Genomic DNA, 17151 nt, shown 5'->3' on the forward strand with positions numbered 1-17151 from the left:
TCAAAACAAGGGCCCATATTTGAATTAAAAACGGCCCAAACACCTTTAATAATCTCGGTGGCCCCCTCCCTGACTCGACTCAACAGCAGTCACACTCACCCGACTCAACCCACGAAACCAAAGTTCAAAGCTTAGTCCAGATTTTGTTCAAGTCAAAGTTCATTTGTAAAAGCATCAACATCTCATTGTGAAATCAGTATGTAAAGTTTATACTTTTACAGAAGTTTAATGAAAGTGTCTCTGAGTTCCTTTTCCTAGTGTTGACATCTTTGAAAGTCTTAAATTCTAAGAGGAAATGCTGTGAAATTAAACGAAATCCTAAGAGGAAATGCTGTGAAAGTAAACGTGTAGAAATTTGTTAAAGGTGAGGGGAAATGGAAACGGTGAGCTGTTCTTGAGGTGAGTTTTCTTTTATTTTTTTCAAATCTACTTCTTCCTTGCCATTGGTGGAACAAATTTGTTTGTGGTGAACTTGGTGTGTTGGTAAAGGTGGGTGCAGTGACGGAGCCAGGAATTAATTTCGGGGGGGGCTGAAACTGTACGGGGGTTCGGGGGCGGTAGCCCCCGAGAAAATTTTTTTGGGCATTCTGTATATTTAAGGTATTTTTTTTATTAAAATACGAGCATAATACTAATAATAACGAACAATATTTTCATAGATTATATAGTTTCAATATATCACAAAACTTTTTTTGGACATTCCGTATATTTAAGACATTTTTTATTAAAAGGCAAGCATAATAATAATAATAACAAACAACATGTTCATAGATTATATATTTTCTATATATTACAAATTAGTTTCAATACATTATAATTTTTTTTAGCATTTCATACATATTAGGCATTTTTTATTAAAAGACAAGTATAATAGTAATAATAACAAACAATATTTCATAAATTATATAGTTTTAAATAACGGAATTATTCTTAAATTAAGTATATATATGAGATAATATAATAACCAAATACTCTTTTATAAAACAAAATTATTTTATAATAGGTATAAACATATATCTATATATATTTTAAAATTAAAAAAAAAAAAAAAAAAAAAAAAACTCAAAATTTGGGAGGGGGCTCTAGCCCCCCCTAGCCCCCCCTGGCTCCGTCCCTGGGTGGGTGGCTGACATGCATGGTGAAGGGCAGTGACGGACGTAGAATTTCTATTAAGGGGTGGCAAAAAAAAATTATATCAACTGAAACTAAATATATATATAAATTATCTATGAAATCCAATCTATATTTGACCGTGCTGATTCGTCGTGATTTGAAACTCATATATAATAGCATCATTAGAAATTTAGAAACACAACATGTTTGGTAGGTAGGATAAAGCTTATATTGCTTACATATTTTGAGTTAACTAAGCGTTTGGTAGCATAAATACATTAGAGGAAAGACTCGTTTAATGTAAAGGTCCAGCTTAAGTTTATTGTTCATCTTTAGAAAATAAATCTCACCTCCACCCCATGACAAGTTTTAATCTTGATTAAAATCTAGGATATCAAACAATCAATCCATTATATATGTTTCATTTCTTAAATACCAACACAAATATTTAAGACATATTTATAAAATAAATAACTAATTAGGGGTAATATAGGTATTTCAAATCAAAAATCAAGGGGTGGCAATTGCCTTCCCTTGACTCTATGTGTGTCCGCCCCTGGTGAAGGGGTGGAAGCATGGAGGGTAGGTTGAAAAGTGTGGTGATGGTTGAAAAGTGTGGTGATGGTAAGGGTTGAAAGCGTGGAGGATGACATGAATGGATCTTTAAAAGTTTTTCAGGGTTTTGCTAGTTAAAAGCTTGTCGTATATGCTCAAATATTCAATCTATATCTATACTATATTAAAACAGCAGTTTTCAATTAGAAATTGATTTCAAATCAATTTCAAATTGATTTGAATGGCAATTTTGATAATACTTTTAATATGAAGGTTAGAAATAAATCACAATACAATCACTTCCCATTATCTCTCACGACGTGCATTAACTAATTCAAAAAAAAACCTATTATTAAATTATAAAATAAAATCAAAACAATAATCTCAATCCATTAACCCACCCATACATACATGCACGGTCAAACAAAATAATTTAGCAAATAAATTATGTTATCCCATTAATATAAAATAAACGTCCACCCATTTCTCTTATACAATATTTATTTATTGATTAAAAGTCTAATTCTATAACTATACACTATAAAATCTGATTTACTATGTAGTAGATCGATTTTTTATAAGATAAATAATCAACACACAATACGTACGTATGTATATAAAGTTGATAAATGTGGCATGCATGATAATACTAAAGTTCATACCAATTCAATTATTATACTATAAAAATTATAAATATAATTAAAAATACAAATATAGTTGAGTTTAATATAAGAAAAAAATTCACAATAATAAAAAACGATATTGTGAAAAAAATAAGAAAATTATAATTTTATTTTAATTGTATGTTACTATTTTTACACATGGTCAATTGTATGTTACTATTTCAAGAGTTGTAGTCGTAGTAGTTTGAAATTCTTCATTTCTGATAAGGATAGTACGACTATAATCAATGTTGTATACAAATAAGTCTTTCGGAATTTATAAATTCAAATCCAATATTTATATAATATTATTTTTATTTTTGTTATTCTTTAATGTTAATTATATGAAAGTACCTTACAAAATATAAAACATGTTAAACTTCATAAGCGTTGTGAAAACTATACATTTTATCATATAATCTACTATAAATATTTTATTTATAAAAATGTACTCCCTCTGTCCCGCCGAGCTTGAGGTGTTACTTTTGGAGACGGGAATTAAGGAACTATTGTTTAGTTATGTAAGTATGTTTGTAAATTTATGGTTAAGTAGTTATTTATATAATTAATTATTTTAAATTATTTAAATATAAAATTTAAATTAATTAAATCTGAAGTTTATTTAAAAATTATTCAATTATTTTAAATTATTTTAAATATAAAATTAAATTATTTAAGTATGGTTGCAAAAAATATTTTTATTTTTTGAGAAATGAGGGTTATTTGGGATGATTAAAGAAAAATAAGGGTGTAATTAGTTTTGTTAATTATAATCAATTTACATAATTTTTGCCAAAAAAGGGAAATGACTCAAGCTCAGTGGGACAGCCCAAAAAGGAATACGACTCAAGCTCGGTGGGACGAAAGGAATATTTATTTATAATTTTTTTGAATATTTATAATTATTATAATTAATTTAATATTTATAATATATACAAAAAAAAATCCGTGCATCGCACGGGAGCAAATACTAGTATTATATAAAGAAGCAGTTTAACGAAAAAATGGTTAAATCTAAATTTTTAACAGAATCTTATTAACTATTTAACGGCAGCTTACTCACATTATTTACAGCAGTTTCCTCACATTAAATTAACTCCATATTGTATCCCACTAACCCACAATGTTGACCAACTTAAAAGATAAATATAAAATTAAACATGTATATATCTATTTAAGTGTCAGTTAGACACATATACTTATCCACTACTCTAAAATTGACAACTAAATAAATAAAGCAATCAATTTATTCTTTTGAAAACATGATCCTGCATCCTTTAAAAAAAAAAAAAAAAAGGATCCTGCATGTATCACTACAAATTTGCACATTTCACCACTAGCATGTGTTTTTCAAAACACAAACCTTCATATAAATTTTCAAAGATATATGCACCACCTCCACATATATTTTTTAATTATATACTCAATATCTAACAAAAATATACACAAAAATAAGTAAATATAAAGCGCATCAACGATGAAATAATATTACAAAATTCTGAAATTGTTAAGCTTATTTAAATCTAATTTATTAAAATCTGCATATAAAATAAAGTTAAATTTGATTCATGAAAAAATATTCAATATAATAAAATTATTTTCTAAAATATGCTTCTTAAATTTAATATAGTATAAAAATCATGAAAAATAAATTTAAAACGAATAGTTATGAAAAAAAATTAAAATATTTTATTTTATCTCTATTCATTAAAATTTTACGACTTTTTATTTATGTTTGTGCATTAAAATATTTATTTATTTATTTATTATGACATGTAATACCCTATAATAATAATGTGTAATGCTAATATATTAAGAAATTGGTATTTTATGTGTTAAGTGTGGTAGGTGAAAAAGTGAAAATGTGAATAAAGGATAAATTTTTTGTCATTTTTATAAACGTGTCATGCTTCGTGGGACAGACCAAAAAGGAAACTGTGTCATACTCGTGGGACAGAGGGAGTATAATTTAAGCAATATACACTATACTAAAGGAGATCGATAGATGCATAACCATCATTATCACCACCGGTACCATTTGTTGAATCTCTAATACCTACAAAATCCAAATATTTTATTTATATTAAGTGAATATGTGTGATCATTTTATACAAAAATATGTTATTACATATTTTATTAAAAAAATTATATATGTAATATAACTATTACCTATAAAATATTTAATATTACCTATAAAATATTTAAGAGATTAAAAATTACTAATGCAATAAATTATAATGCTATGATTATGTTATAATTAATTTTTTTTGGGATTTTAATTGATACACAATCATAATGGTTGATTAATCTTAAATTTCAAATATTTTACATATGGAATAAATAAATAAATATCTTAAAGTCTATTTTAATCATAGATGTTACCAATATAAATATTTTAATAATATTGTAAATATTTATTGAATAGATTATTTACATTTATACGTATGACTAACAAATATAAAATATTTAAAAGATAAAAAATTAACTAATACTCAAATTGGGGAAATATGAAAAATTACAACAAAAAAATATTTCATATAATCTTAAGTAGACGAAAATAAGAACAAAAAAAAAAATTAGAAAAATAATTATTTGTAAAAATAGTAAAATGATTTTGACGGGAAAACATAATTTAGTATTTATGTAAATGGTGAGTTTTTGTATATATATATATAGATATAGATAGATTAGAGAAACCCGATTCTTTAGTCCCCAATCCCATAGAACAAGAGAGGATATATCCAAAATTGCCCTTAAAGTGTGTACTTAAGCTTCGCCACCTTTTAGTATATATCACCAAGCTCCGAATTTATTTATTTTTTACATTAAATTGTGGGATAGATTATCTCATCTTCTAGGCATGAGTACGACGCAATAGGCGTAGCGCGCATGTATTTATATACACTCACGATCCGACTTATTAAAATCTTATGTTCTAGAGCGTTATAATATACTTATATTAAGTATATTTTAATCATGTCATGTTCTAATTAGATACTACGAGGTCGATTTGTATGATTAGTGAAACCCCAGCTTTTACAAGCAAAAATAACAAAGCATAGGCTGGCTATATATATTAATGACTTATAGTTAATAAAAATTTCTGGCAAACATTAACTTGTGTGTACATGCAATGTACGATGCATTCCTCCTAATTAAATTAAATATCAAAATTCATTATTGTTAGAGTATTTTTATACTTTAAGGGCGTGTTTGGTTTTGAATTTTACAGCATATTAGTTAAGTTAATAAGTACATACTATAGTAAAGAGTTTGATATTCTATAACACTTATGCGGACGGTCCTGCGATATGTGAAGGCCCTGAGCCAAAAATCCGGATTACGCAGGATAATTAATACCACCTCCCCCCTCGGATTACGCAGGATAATTAATACGGCCCTGCAATTGTGTCCATTTTTAATTAAGCTTATCTAACCTAGAAATATGGATACCAAACGGAAATCATGATTAATTAACCATAATAGTAAACAACCAACCAATATTAATAACACATATTTATCCACGCTAATAATCTAGTTTACTAACTATGCTGACTATTCCCTTACCTAAAACCAAACACGCATTGTGTAGACTAGCAAGAGTGTCTTTATGAGTTCTACATATCTGGATTAGAACTATTTCTTTATGAGTTGCTTCCGATGTTACAAGTTTTCTGGAGACACCTAAGCAGCTTTATCTTGCGGGTTTTTGGAATAGAATTGGAGATATTCTCTATCTTATCTTTGGATCATATATCAACTGTATCTTCAGATGGAGTGGGAGTCTTTCTTTCTAGGGTTTTTGTTAACCCCTAATCTAATCCGCAAGTCTTTCCCAAGAGTCCTACTTCTTCCAAACATCTTCGAGGGTTTGCATATATATTGAAAACGAAGAGGACCTGTTTTGGCTGCTGATTTTCGTGCTATATACTCTACTGCTTTTTAAGAGTATTTTCGTGGGTATTGTTCAGGGCATACACTATATGTAAGTGTGTTCTAGTTTGTTGCTTATTTCATCTTGTAAGCGTTGTGGGTTAGATTATTACTTTGATTCCTTGCTCCATCCTGTTGGAGTAAGTTTATTTGTTGGGTTTGAGTGTTGAATGTGTAGCATTCAAGCTTAGGAAATGAGCTGTTAATTTGCTCTCAGTATTCACGTTTGTGGAGGTTAGATATAGAGGCTAGGAAGATCGTTTCTTCGTATGTAAGTCCTTTGTATATTTTATCATCACTAGTGGATAATTTACCCTGGGCGTGGCCCCACAGACGTAGGTGTTTTATCACCGAACTGGATTACCAACTTTGATGTTCTTCTGTTCTTTATTTTTTCTGCACGAATTTCTGTTTGAGTTTGTACACGAGTTCTAACTCTATATGTGTGTGAGACATATGAATATTAATTGGATAAGTGAGTATTTCAATTATTATTTTTTATATTTACAGAGAGAGTCTCTAGTATTTGGATGTCCCCAAACGACCACTAAAAATAAGGTTATAGTTCACTAGAAAGCAACAGCGTGATAGAATCTCGAGTAGTCGATGTATCATATGTGTTGATGAAGATTTATCTATCAAAATAAAAAACTAAGATTTTATATGAAATGATTAACCAAGGCAACATGTATGATGCCCATATATTCATTTATATAAGTGCAGCATGAGTCATGTTAAGATTGTAATTGTCAATGCGTGATGATATCGTGTTCCTCTGCATATAACCAAAACGAAAAGATTTCGTATACGTAACGTATCTATATATAATAGCAAAATAAATCATATCCTACATGGTACATGGCGTCGTATAATCTCTTCATTCTAATTTTTCTCAATTCTCATTCATTCTTATTTTTTTTCTAAGCTTTTAATTAATTTTCATATCTAAAAATCATTATATTAATATTTCATTGATCTTGATAAATCCCTATATATCTAAACTTTTAAATCATTATATTAATATTTCATAGATCTTGATATATATAATAGTAAAATAAATTCTATCCTACGTGGTATCGTATGATCTCTCTCAATTCTCATTCATTCTTATTTTTTTTCTAAACTTTTAATCAATTTTCATATCTAAAAATCATTAAATATCTAAAATTCATTAATCAATTTCCATATCTAAAAATCATTAAATATCTAAAAATTATTATATTAATATTTTATAGATCTTGATAAATCATATCCTACGAGGCGTCATATATATAATCTCTTCATTCTAATTTTCCTCAATTCTCATTCATTCTTATTTTTTCTATATTTTTAATCAATTTCTATATCTAAAAATCATTAAATATCTAAAAATTATTATATTAATATTCCTTAGATCTTGCACGAGTAAATATTAGGAACCGAACTCCTCTTGATTTTAAACTCTAAACGCCATTTTTGTACACACCTTTGGAATTATAATAATAGCAAAATAAATAATATCCTACTTGGCGTCGTATAATCTCTTCATTCTAATTTTTCTCAATTCTCATTCATTCTTATTTTTTTTCTAAACTTTTAATTAATTTCCATATCTAAAAATCATTATATTAATATTTCATAGATCTTGATAAATCCCTATATATCTAAACTTTTAATCAATTTCCATATATAAAAATCATTATATTAATATTTCATAGATCTTGATAAATCTCTATATAAAAATAAGAATGAATGAGAATTGAGAGAGATCATATATATATATATATATATATATATATATATATATATATATATATATATATATGTGATCTCTCTCAATTCTCATTCATTCTTATTTTTTTCTAAACTTTTAATCAATTTTCATATCTAAAATTCATTAATCAATTTCCATATCTAAAAATCATTAAATATCTAAAAATTATTATATTAATATTTTATAGATCTTGATAAATCCTATCCTACGTGGCGTCATATAATCTCTTCATTCTAATTTTCCACAATTCTCATTCATTCTTATTTTTTCTATATTTTTAATCAATTTCTATATCTAAAAATCATTAAATATCTAAAAATTATTATATTAATATTTCTTAGATCTTGCACGAGTAAATATTAGGAACCGAACTCCTCTTGATTTTAAACTCTAAACGCCAGTTTTGTACACACCTTTGAGATATTGGGTTAATAATGTACATCTTCTTATATATAACATGATTGTCCAATCCTATGTGACTTTTTCTCTATTTTTTGTACTTATTTTTTAAAATTCTCATGGCTCTGACTTTTTAATCAATTTATTTATCTTAAATCTCACGTCCGAATTTTAATAAACTTCACCCATTGTAGTCATGTATTTATTAGGATCAGTAAATTCACCAACAATTAAATTTGATAGATAATCAATTATTGTAACAACTTATATTTGATTTTTTAGATATTTATAGACTTAAACGAGTTTGAGAAAAATTAGCGGATATTACTATACGTATTTTGACTATAACTAATAGTAAAAACACTTTTGGTTAAGGTTTGTAACATGACTGGTATATAAATTCTAAAAAGATATTATAAAAATATTTCGTATAATGTACAATTTCTATATTTATTATAAATTAATTTTTAATCTTTTATAATATGTTATTTATTATAAATGTATACTTTGTAATGTCCAGAAACAGACATATTGATTGTAAGCTTTTCTTGAGTTAGATAAATCAATAACTATAATCATTTATATTGTTTATTTGGATGCTTTATAAAATTTAAATGTGTTGTAACAACTTATATTTGACTTTTTAGATATTTATAGACTTAAACGAGTTTGAGAAAAAATAGTGGATATTATTATACGTGTTTCAACGATAACTGATAGTAAAAACACTTTTGAGTAGGTATATAAATTCTAAAAAGATTTCGTATAATGTATAATTTTTATATTTATTATAAATTAATTTTTAATCTTTTTTAACTTATGCTATTTATTATAAATGTATACTTTGTAATATCCAAAAACAGACATACTAATTGTAAGCTTTTATTGAATTAGATAAATCAATAACTATAATAAGGAGTATTGTTTAATTAGATATTTTATAAAATTTAAATATGTTCGGATAATTAACGGGTATTATTATATATGTTTGGAAAGAGAATTACTCTCTTTCGTATGTTAGTCAGCTTGGACGGGCGAATAATTAAAATTACTTTTAAATCGGGTTTGACACGAGTATAAATGTGTAAGTTTTAAACGAGTGCATAAATTATATAGTTTTTATTATTCATATTATTTATTGTTAATACACACATATAGATGTTCAGGAATCCACATTTATTTTTTGTGGAAGACTTCACTAATTGTGAAATCTAAATAAAAGATTATCTACTACGTGAAATTTTCTATTCTAGATGCCATCATTTTATTAAGTTAAATTTTTCGGGTGAAAAAAATATGAATTGTGAGGCATGATGAGTTATTGTTGTTCATTGAGTTTATATATATAAGAAAAGTTGGTATGAGGTTGGGAGAGATTTCAAGCTTATTCACCAAGAAATTTTCTAAATAACAGAGAACATGCTCTCAGTAATCAGTAACTTAGGCTTTGGATAAACAATATTTGCCTAAGGTTCTAAGAGAATGTATGTAATCAGTAGTGGACTGATTTTGGCTTTGTGTTTCTTTTATTCGATTCAAACTTTGGATGGCTTTGAATTGTTGAGTAACGAATTTGGCAGCGTTACAGCTTATGTATTTGAATCGGTGAAGATTGAAGTGATCCTCGAGGTCTATTTATAGGAGAGATCTTGAATAGATCCGTTGGCGGAGATGGTCTTCAAGAATTCATCCGTTGGAGTGTATTTCGAATTTGGCTGAGGCTTCAATCTTCGAGGTTTCTTGTTTGGTGAGAAACGGCTACTCAGGTTCAGGAGGTAAGACGCCTCTGAAAAGATAATCACCAAAAATGAATGTTCTGCATAGAAAGGACTGTCCTTGAAATCTTTGCATTTCATGCGGCTGTACTTGGGAGTGCGTGTCTTTCTTTTAACTTTGGAGGTTCAGTCCGAGGAAGAATGTTAACTGATACTTGACTTTAGTATCAGTCCGCTGAATTTACGTGGCCTACATTAATGTATCAGTTCGTAACTGATTCTTGAACTGTTCAGTCAAATATAAGTATTTGACTCTGCCTTTAATCGCTACATCAGTCGGCATCTTCAGTCTTCAGTCTTCAAACATAGAAAAAGAACTCTAACACTTGAGTTCGAACAGTTCTAGTCTATTACAAAGAAAATCTAAGTATTTTGGTGACAAACATGGTTTTCGTACCTCAATTCCACATTATTTGTTGTCATTTCCCTTCATATTTTGCTTGTCAATGTGTGTTTGTTTCCCCATTTTGAGTTTTGTTGAGATTTGATTCCTTGGTGTAGTTTTGGAGTGATTTCAGGAAAAATCAAGGACTAATTGGAGGATTTTGAAGACATGAGATCGAAGTACGTCTCGATAGGAATTCGTGAGCGCAAACGGCGACCAAATCCGAGTCCGGACGAGGGAGAACGGAACCGAACAAGCGGACTGCGCATAAAGCCCAGGGCGACCGCGGTCCGGGCCGCGGCCACGGGCCCGACCGCGGGCCTCTGCTCCAAATTTGCCCAGTAACCCGCGGTCCGGGCCGCGGCCGCGGGCCAGACTGCGGGCCTCTGCTCCAGAGCAGTCCAGAACGTTTTTTAGAGGCACCCGCGGTCCGAGCCGCGGCCGCGGGCCATGACCGCGGCCGCCCCTGCTTCCAGCTGCGTTTTCAGCCGCGGTTCATGCCGTGACCGCGGGGAAGAAGCGGGGATCCGCCCTTTGGTGGGCCCAGACGTGATTTTTAGCCCAAAACTCCATTTCCCCCCTCTTTTCTCATATCTAACAACACACACACCCATTTCATCTTCCCCAACACTCCAATTCCAAACCCTAGCCTCCATTCTCTACCATTTTTCTCTCTTCCACACACAAGAACAACACCAAAATCGAAGAAAGAAGGGGAAGACTTGGAAAGGAGCTCATCAAGACTACATGATTGAAGATCAAGATTATAGGATTTGTCTATGAATCTCTATCTCTCTATATCTTTATTTATGTTTCCTTATGACTTGGGATTTGTTTTTATTATGAATATGCTTGGCTAAAATCCCTTATCTTAGGGATTAGATTAGATGGATTTGTAATGGATTGATTTCTTTGTTTAATATATATCTTGATTGTGCTTATTGTTATCTTTTCAAGCCCTAGATTTATCTCTTGTATGATTGGTTGGCCACCTTTTGTGCATTTCTAATTTGTGATTTGAATCGGGAGAGGATAATTACAATAGATTAGGAGTTTGAAACATATCATCTCAATAAACCGGGAGGTTGAGAGTTGGGTGAGGGCTTGTTGATCTTTTGTGCTCTTGGGAGTTATAGGTTAGAAATTGACCGGGGACGGCAATTATGACCCGTAATCTACTGTTTTAGTCGTCCGGGAGGGGGCTAGAACTAGTGGGGAGATCGCCCTAGAAAAGTAGGCCATATCAAGATTAATATTGTTTTAGATTGAAATTCATTACTATCCATCGAAATCTAGTCCCTAGGATAACTTTCCTTCGAGTCATTCCCCAATTTATTAGTTAAGTTTATTTTGTTGTTATTTTATTTACTTGTTTTATTTAGCTTTGTTTTAGTTATCAACATCTCTTCATCTTTGGTTGTCTAAATAGATTGAGAACAACTTATTAATAGTATTTAAAAGTTTGAATTCACCAATCCTTGTGGGATACGACCTTGCTTCCACTTATTGCAACTACACCGTATACTTGCGGCGTGGTGAAATAATAGCGAACAATTTTGGTATCATCAAAACTAGGATTAAAATATTTCATTAAGTTCCCAACAATCAGCAAATTATATAATTATCAAACTTATATTTAAAATTATTAACAAAATTTTATATATAGTAATTAATTCCCGTCGAATATCGACGGGCAACAAACTAGTCATCGAAAATACTAAAATAGACTGCATATTATATGCGTACTTCTTTTCTAAGTTCTGATTTGATCCTTTTAATTTACAGGTAACAAAAAAAAATTAAAAAAAATTAAGCAATAGCAAATTATTTTTGAGATTAATTGCCAAAATATTCACATATTTGAGCGAATTGTAATTGTAATTTTGCGTACAATTTTTATTTTCTTAAATAATAACTCGATTTTTGTTGTAGGAAGATAGATAAGCATAAACTGAAAGAATTTTTATCTCATTATTGGGAAAATAACACAAGCAATGGAAAAGTATATTCTAGCTAGCTTGAGTGTGTATGTCTATATATATATAGAGAGGAGCGCTCCAATGAGACTCTCTACTTTTAGTGAGACCTAAGACACGATCTCGTGTGTTTATTTCATCAATTGTATGGCCGATATTGTATCTAAAGAAAGAATTTTTTTCTCAGGGTTCGAATCCTGGAGGGAGTGAAATATTTCAAATTTCGTTATTCATCAATAAATACTGCATTGTTCATCGGTATATATTGTCTTGTTCATCATTTTATATGTCTTATTCATTACCAATTTTTTAAATTTCGTTATTCATCAGTATATACTGCCTTGTGGCCGTACTCAGTGTCTCACGAAAAATAAGGAGTCTCACTGGAGCGCGCCCCTATATATTTAATATATTATATTATATATTATATTTTTATAAGGATTCATCTTATTGTTTCATGAATTTAAAGAGTAAGTATGCATTTCATCGTGCCATAGATCAAGCTAAAAAAATTATTACTGAATTGAATAAAAGTAAAAAATCTTTGCCTCTAAAATTGCAAGACATATTGTATTTACTTTAAAATTATAAGAAATATTTTGTCTATTTTGGAGTGAATTCATATTGTTTCTTTTACGATTCTTCAAAATTTGTGATTTTTATGTTTTGCTAAATATCAAATATTACAATATTATTATATCATGGAAAAAAATTGCACTTTAATTACCTATTTTAAAATTCTCGTTTAGGTCCCCATGAGGCATAGGTATGGCCCTTGAAACGAGCTTATTCTGCTAGAGTTTTTTTTTTTTTTTTCTGAATTTTGAGTTTTTTTTTTTTTTGGTTGGTTGGAGATTTAAGGATTTGGATTAGTAGGTCACGTTATGAAGTAAAAGAATATCATTAAGCTACAAAGTTTGGATTAATTGTCTATCAACTCCATCTTTATCATGAATCATATGGGTTCTTTTCTTCCCTTTTAACATAATTAATTAACGATAGCTTAAAGTTTTGGATTAATTGACAACTCCACCTTTATCATGAATCATATGGGTTCTTTTCGTTCCTTTTAACGTAATTAATTAACGATAGCTTAAAGTTTTGGATTAATTGACAACTCCATCTTTATCATGAATCATATGGGTTCTTTTCGTTCCTTTTAACGTAATTAATTAACGATAGCTTAAAGTTTTGGATTAATTGACAACTCCATCTTTATCATGAATCACATGGATTCTTCTCTTTCCTTAAACCTCAAGGCTGTGTTGCAATTATAGAGGCTCTTTATTCATTTAGTTGTATTTTCCTTCTATAAAGGCTGGCACGCATCATTTAACAATTAGTATCAAATTGAAAGTGAGAGAAAGAGAGAGAGTATGAGAGCTATGAGATCCCTTTGCTTTGTCGCTACTGTGGCCTTGTGTCTTGCGCTGGTATGCTCTCAACTTCATTCATCTCTACGTCTACATGTCTTGTTAGGGGCACGTGCCCCCACAAATTATTTATTTATTTTTACTAATTATATATATATATAATTAATGTTTAATAAAATAAAATTCTAATTTAATAATATATATATATATATATAATTAAAGTATATATTAAATAAGTAAATTTTTAAATCTTCAATCCCCAATAAATATATTACTTAATTTGAAAAATATTTTCTGCAATGAATATCATAAAAAAACTGTCTATACGGTCGGATGAGAGATAAATAAATGAACGATAATTTGACTGTATATATTTAGAAAGAGATTTTTGAAAGTTGATCATGCAAATATTTCCATCAATAAAAACTCGTAGATTTTAATCCTAATAGACTTGAATTATTATATAGTAATTTTTTAAAGTATTTCATATTTCATATTTATAATATATTTATATTTTGTGTCCCCATAATAAAAAAATTCGAGATTCATCCCCGATCTTCTTTCGCTTATTTATTTTATTTATTTATTTATAGGCATGCACACACACGATGCTCACATTGTTAATATTAATAAGTGACTAGTAGTACCATGAGGTAAGTCTATTTTGAAAAATCTTTACATGTTTGTTAGACATTTTAGAATTTGTCTTATACTCTTAGTTGTTTTCTTAAGTTTATACTAATTTCTCTTTAAAATTTTTACATTATTTTTAGATTTTTTAAAGTGTACTTTAGAAGTTTAATTACATCTTTGTTTAATGTGCTCTCTATACTACTCCATCATCCTACAAGAGTGTGCATAATTTTTTGTGGCACTAATTTTAATAAATATTAGGTTAGTGGCATGAGTGAAAAAAGAGACTCGCTTTTATTGTAGTGTTATGATAATAAGGAGTTTGTGGTGGATCATATGTGGTAAAATTGTAAATAAATTGATTTTGTAATGGGACAATGTCCAAAAATGGAAAAACGCTTACACTTGTGTGACATACCAAAATAGCAAAAAGTGCACACTCTTAGGAAACAAAAGAAGTGATGTGACGAACCACAAGATTGTACTCCCTCCATCCTATTGATAATTACACATTTTATCTGGACACAAGATTAAGAAAAATGTGTTTAAAGAGTAAATTTGAGTTGGCAACGTGAATAAAAAAAATGTTCATTAAGCCCTAATAAATTAGGTTTGAGAGCCTTAATTATTTCTATTTTTAGACTATGTCACTAATTATCAATAAGACAAACAAAAATGAAAAATGTACCATTATCAGTAGGGCATTAGTTGTAACTGTTTAAAATTACTACATGCATTCGATTAACCTTTTAGTTTGGTGGACTCAGTTTCTAAATATATGAATTTGTTGAAATGTAGCTTGCACAAGTTAACGATGCAAGAAAAGATCCAGCGCAACATGAGTCGAGGGTGAGTGTTACTGCCTATGAGGATGGTCACAAGTCCACGAGTGAGGAATCTTCTGTAAAAGATTTTGAGCCAAGACCCAATTTCTTTCTATATAATCATGACAATTCCAATGTGGATCATGGTCACAAGCCCACGAGTGAGGAATCTTCTGTAAAAGATTTTGAGCCAAGACCCAATCTCTTTTTATATAATCATGACAATTCCAATGTGGATCATGGTCACAAGCCCACGAGTGAGGAATCTTCTGTAAAAGATTTTGAGCCAAGATCCAATCTCTTTCTATATAATCATGACAATTCCAATGTGGATCATGGTCACAAGCCCACGAATGAGGAATCTTCTGTAAAAGATTTTGAGCCAAGACCCAATTTCTTTCTATATAATCATGACAATTCCAATGTGGATCATGGTCACAAGCCCACGAGTGAGGAATCTTCTGTAAAAGATTTTGAGCCAAGACCCAATCTCTTTTTATATAATCATGACAATTCCAATGTGGATCATGGTCACAAGCCCACGAGTGAGGAATCTTCTGTAAAAGATTTTGAGCCAAGACCCAATCTCTTTCTATATAATCATGACAATTCCAATGTGGATCATGGTCACAAGCCCACGAGTGAGGAATCTTCTGTAAAAGATTTTGAGCCAAGACCCAATCTCTTTCTATATAATCATGACAATTCCAATATGGATCATGGTCATAAGCCCACGAGTGAGGAATCTTCTGTAAAAGATTTTGAGCCAAGACCCAATTTCTTTCTATATAATTAATCATGACAATTCCAATGAGGATGGTCACAAAGCCACAAGTGAGAAATCTTCTGCAAAGATTTTGAGCCAAAACCTGATATCCTTATAGATGCTGATGACCATGACGATGCGATTGGAGATAAGTCAGGAAAGTGAAAAAGTTAATTATCAAGTTCATGTTGTATGTTGTCTCGTGTTTATGTTATTGCGTGTGGTCTCATGTCGCCTATCAGTAATTTTAATGTATGAAGGTGGATAAGCCTCTATATGCTCTTCGAATAAATGTATCCATTGTATGTGATCAAATATGTATTTAAATGAAAATCAATCAGATATGTTTAATGTTTGTTTCTATATGTATACGTAGCACCCTAATTTATGCTTTTTTTTTTAATATGATAAAGTTTAAAGATAGATAGATAATATTTGAGTAATTAAAGAAAATAAATAATTTGGATTGTATTAATTATATGTATATTCCGTCATATATAGTTAATAATTGGAAATCAATTACATCTTCATGAACCTCTTGAAGATGATCGTTATACTAAATTATCATAACTAGTCTATCACCTACGCATATGTGACAGGATCATTTTATTTCATGATATAATATTGTACATATAAATTTATATAAGAGCTTGATTAAATGAAAAAAAATATACGCATTGAAGTTATACAAAGAAGGCAAAAAAATATATTAGCTTCATAAAAAAATTTAAAATGCTTTCTTATATACATAAAGTTTGTGAATATACTTTTTAAATTCATATCAATTTAATCAGAAATCAATAGATGATTCTGGATAAATTGAATATAAAAAGTGAAAATTTCAAATTTGAATGACATATAATCAAATAGCTTGACAATCCAATATGATTGAAGTTTAAGGGTTTAGATCAATAGAATTAATTTGAAAATCAACTTAATTACCTGATTAACTAAACTTTTCCTTTTTTTTATATTGATTTTCAAATTTTATACTTTACCATCAC

General features: G+C 29.3%; 1 protein-coding gene across 1 annotated transcript; it reads left to right on the forward strand.

Annotated features, from left to right (window-relative positions):
- Positions 1 to 13737: 13737 nt before the first annotated feature.
- Positions 13738 to 16512, forward strand: LOC131000883 (uncharacterized). Its single transcript, XM_057927021.1, has 2 exons — positions 13738 to 13984; positions 15356 to 16512. Exons 1-2 carry the CDS (start codon positions 13928 to 13930, stop codon positions 16175 to 16177), a joined length of 879 nt encoding a protein of 292 aa, XP_057783004.1. The 5' UTR covers positions 13738 to 13927; the 3' UTR covers positions 16178 to 16512.
- Positions 16513 to 17151: the final 639 nt, after the last annotated feature.

This window comes from Salvia miltiorrhiza, chromosome 8 (assembly GCF_028751815.1).
Source record: "Salvia miltiorrhiza cultivar Shanhuang (shh) chromosome 8, IMPLAD_Smil_shh, whole genome shotgun sequence".
NCBI classification, from domain to species: Eukaryota; Viridiplantae; Streptophyta; class Magnoliopsida; order Lamiales; family Lamiaceae; genus Salvia; species Salvia miltiorrhiza.

What these genes read in the sequence shown, in the direction of transcription:
- LOC131000883 (XM_057927021.1), top strand. Translation starts at nt 13,928, where the DNA reads ATGAGAGCTATGAGATCCCTTTGCTTTGTCGCTACTGTGGCCTTGTGT. An exon ending in TGGCCTTGTGTCTTGCGCTG is followed by an intron (nt 13,985 to 15,355) that starts GTATGCTCTCAA and finishes GTTGAAATGTAG; the next exon opens with CTTGCACAAGTTAACGATGC.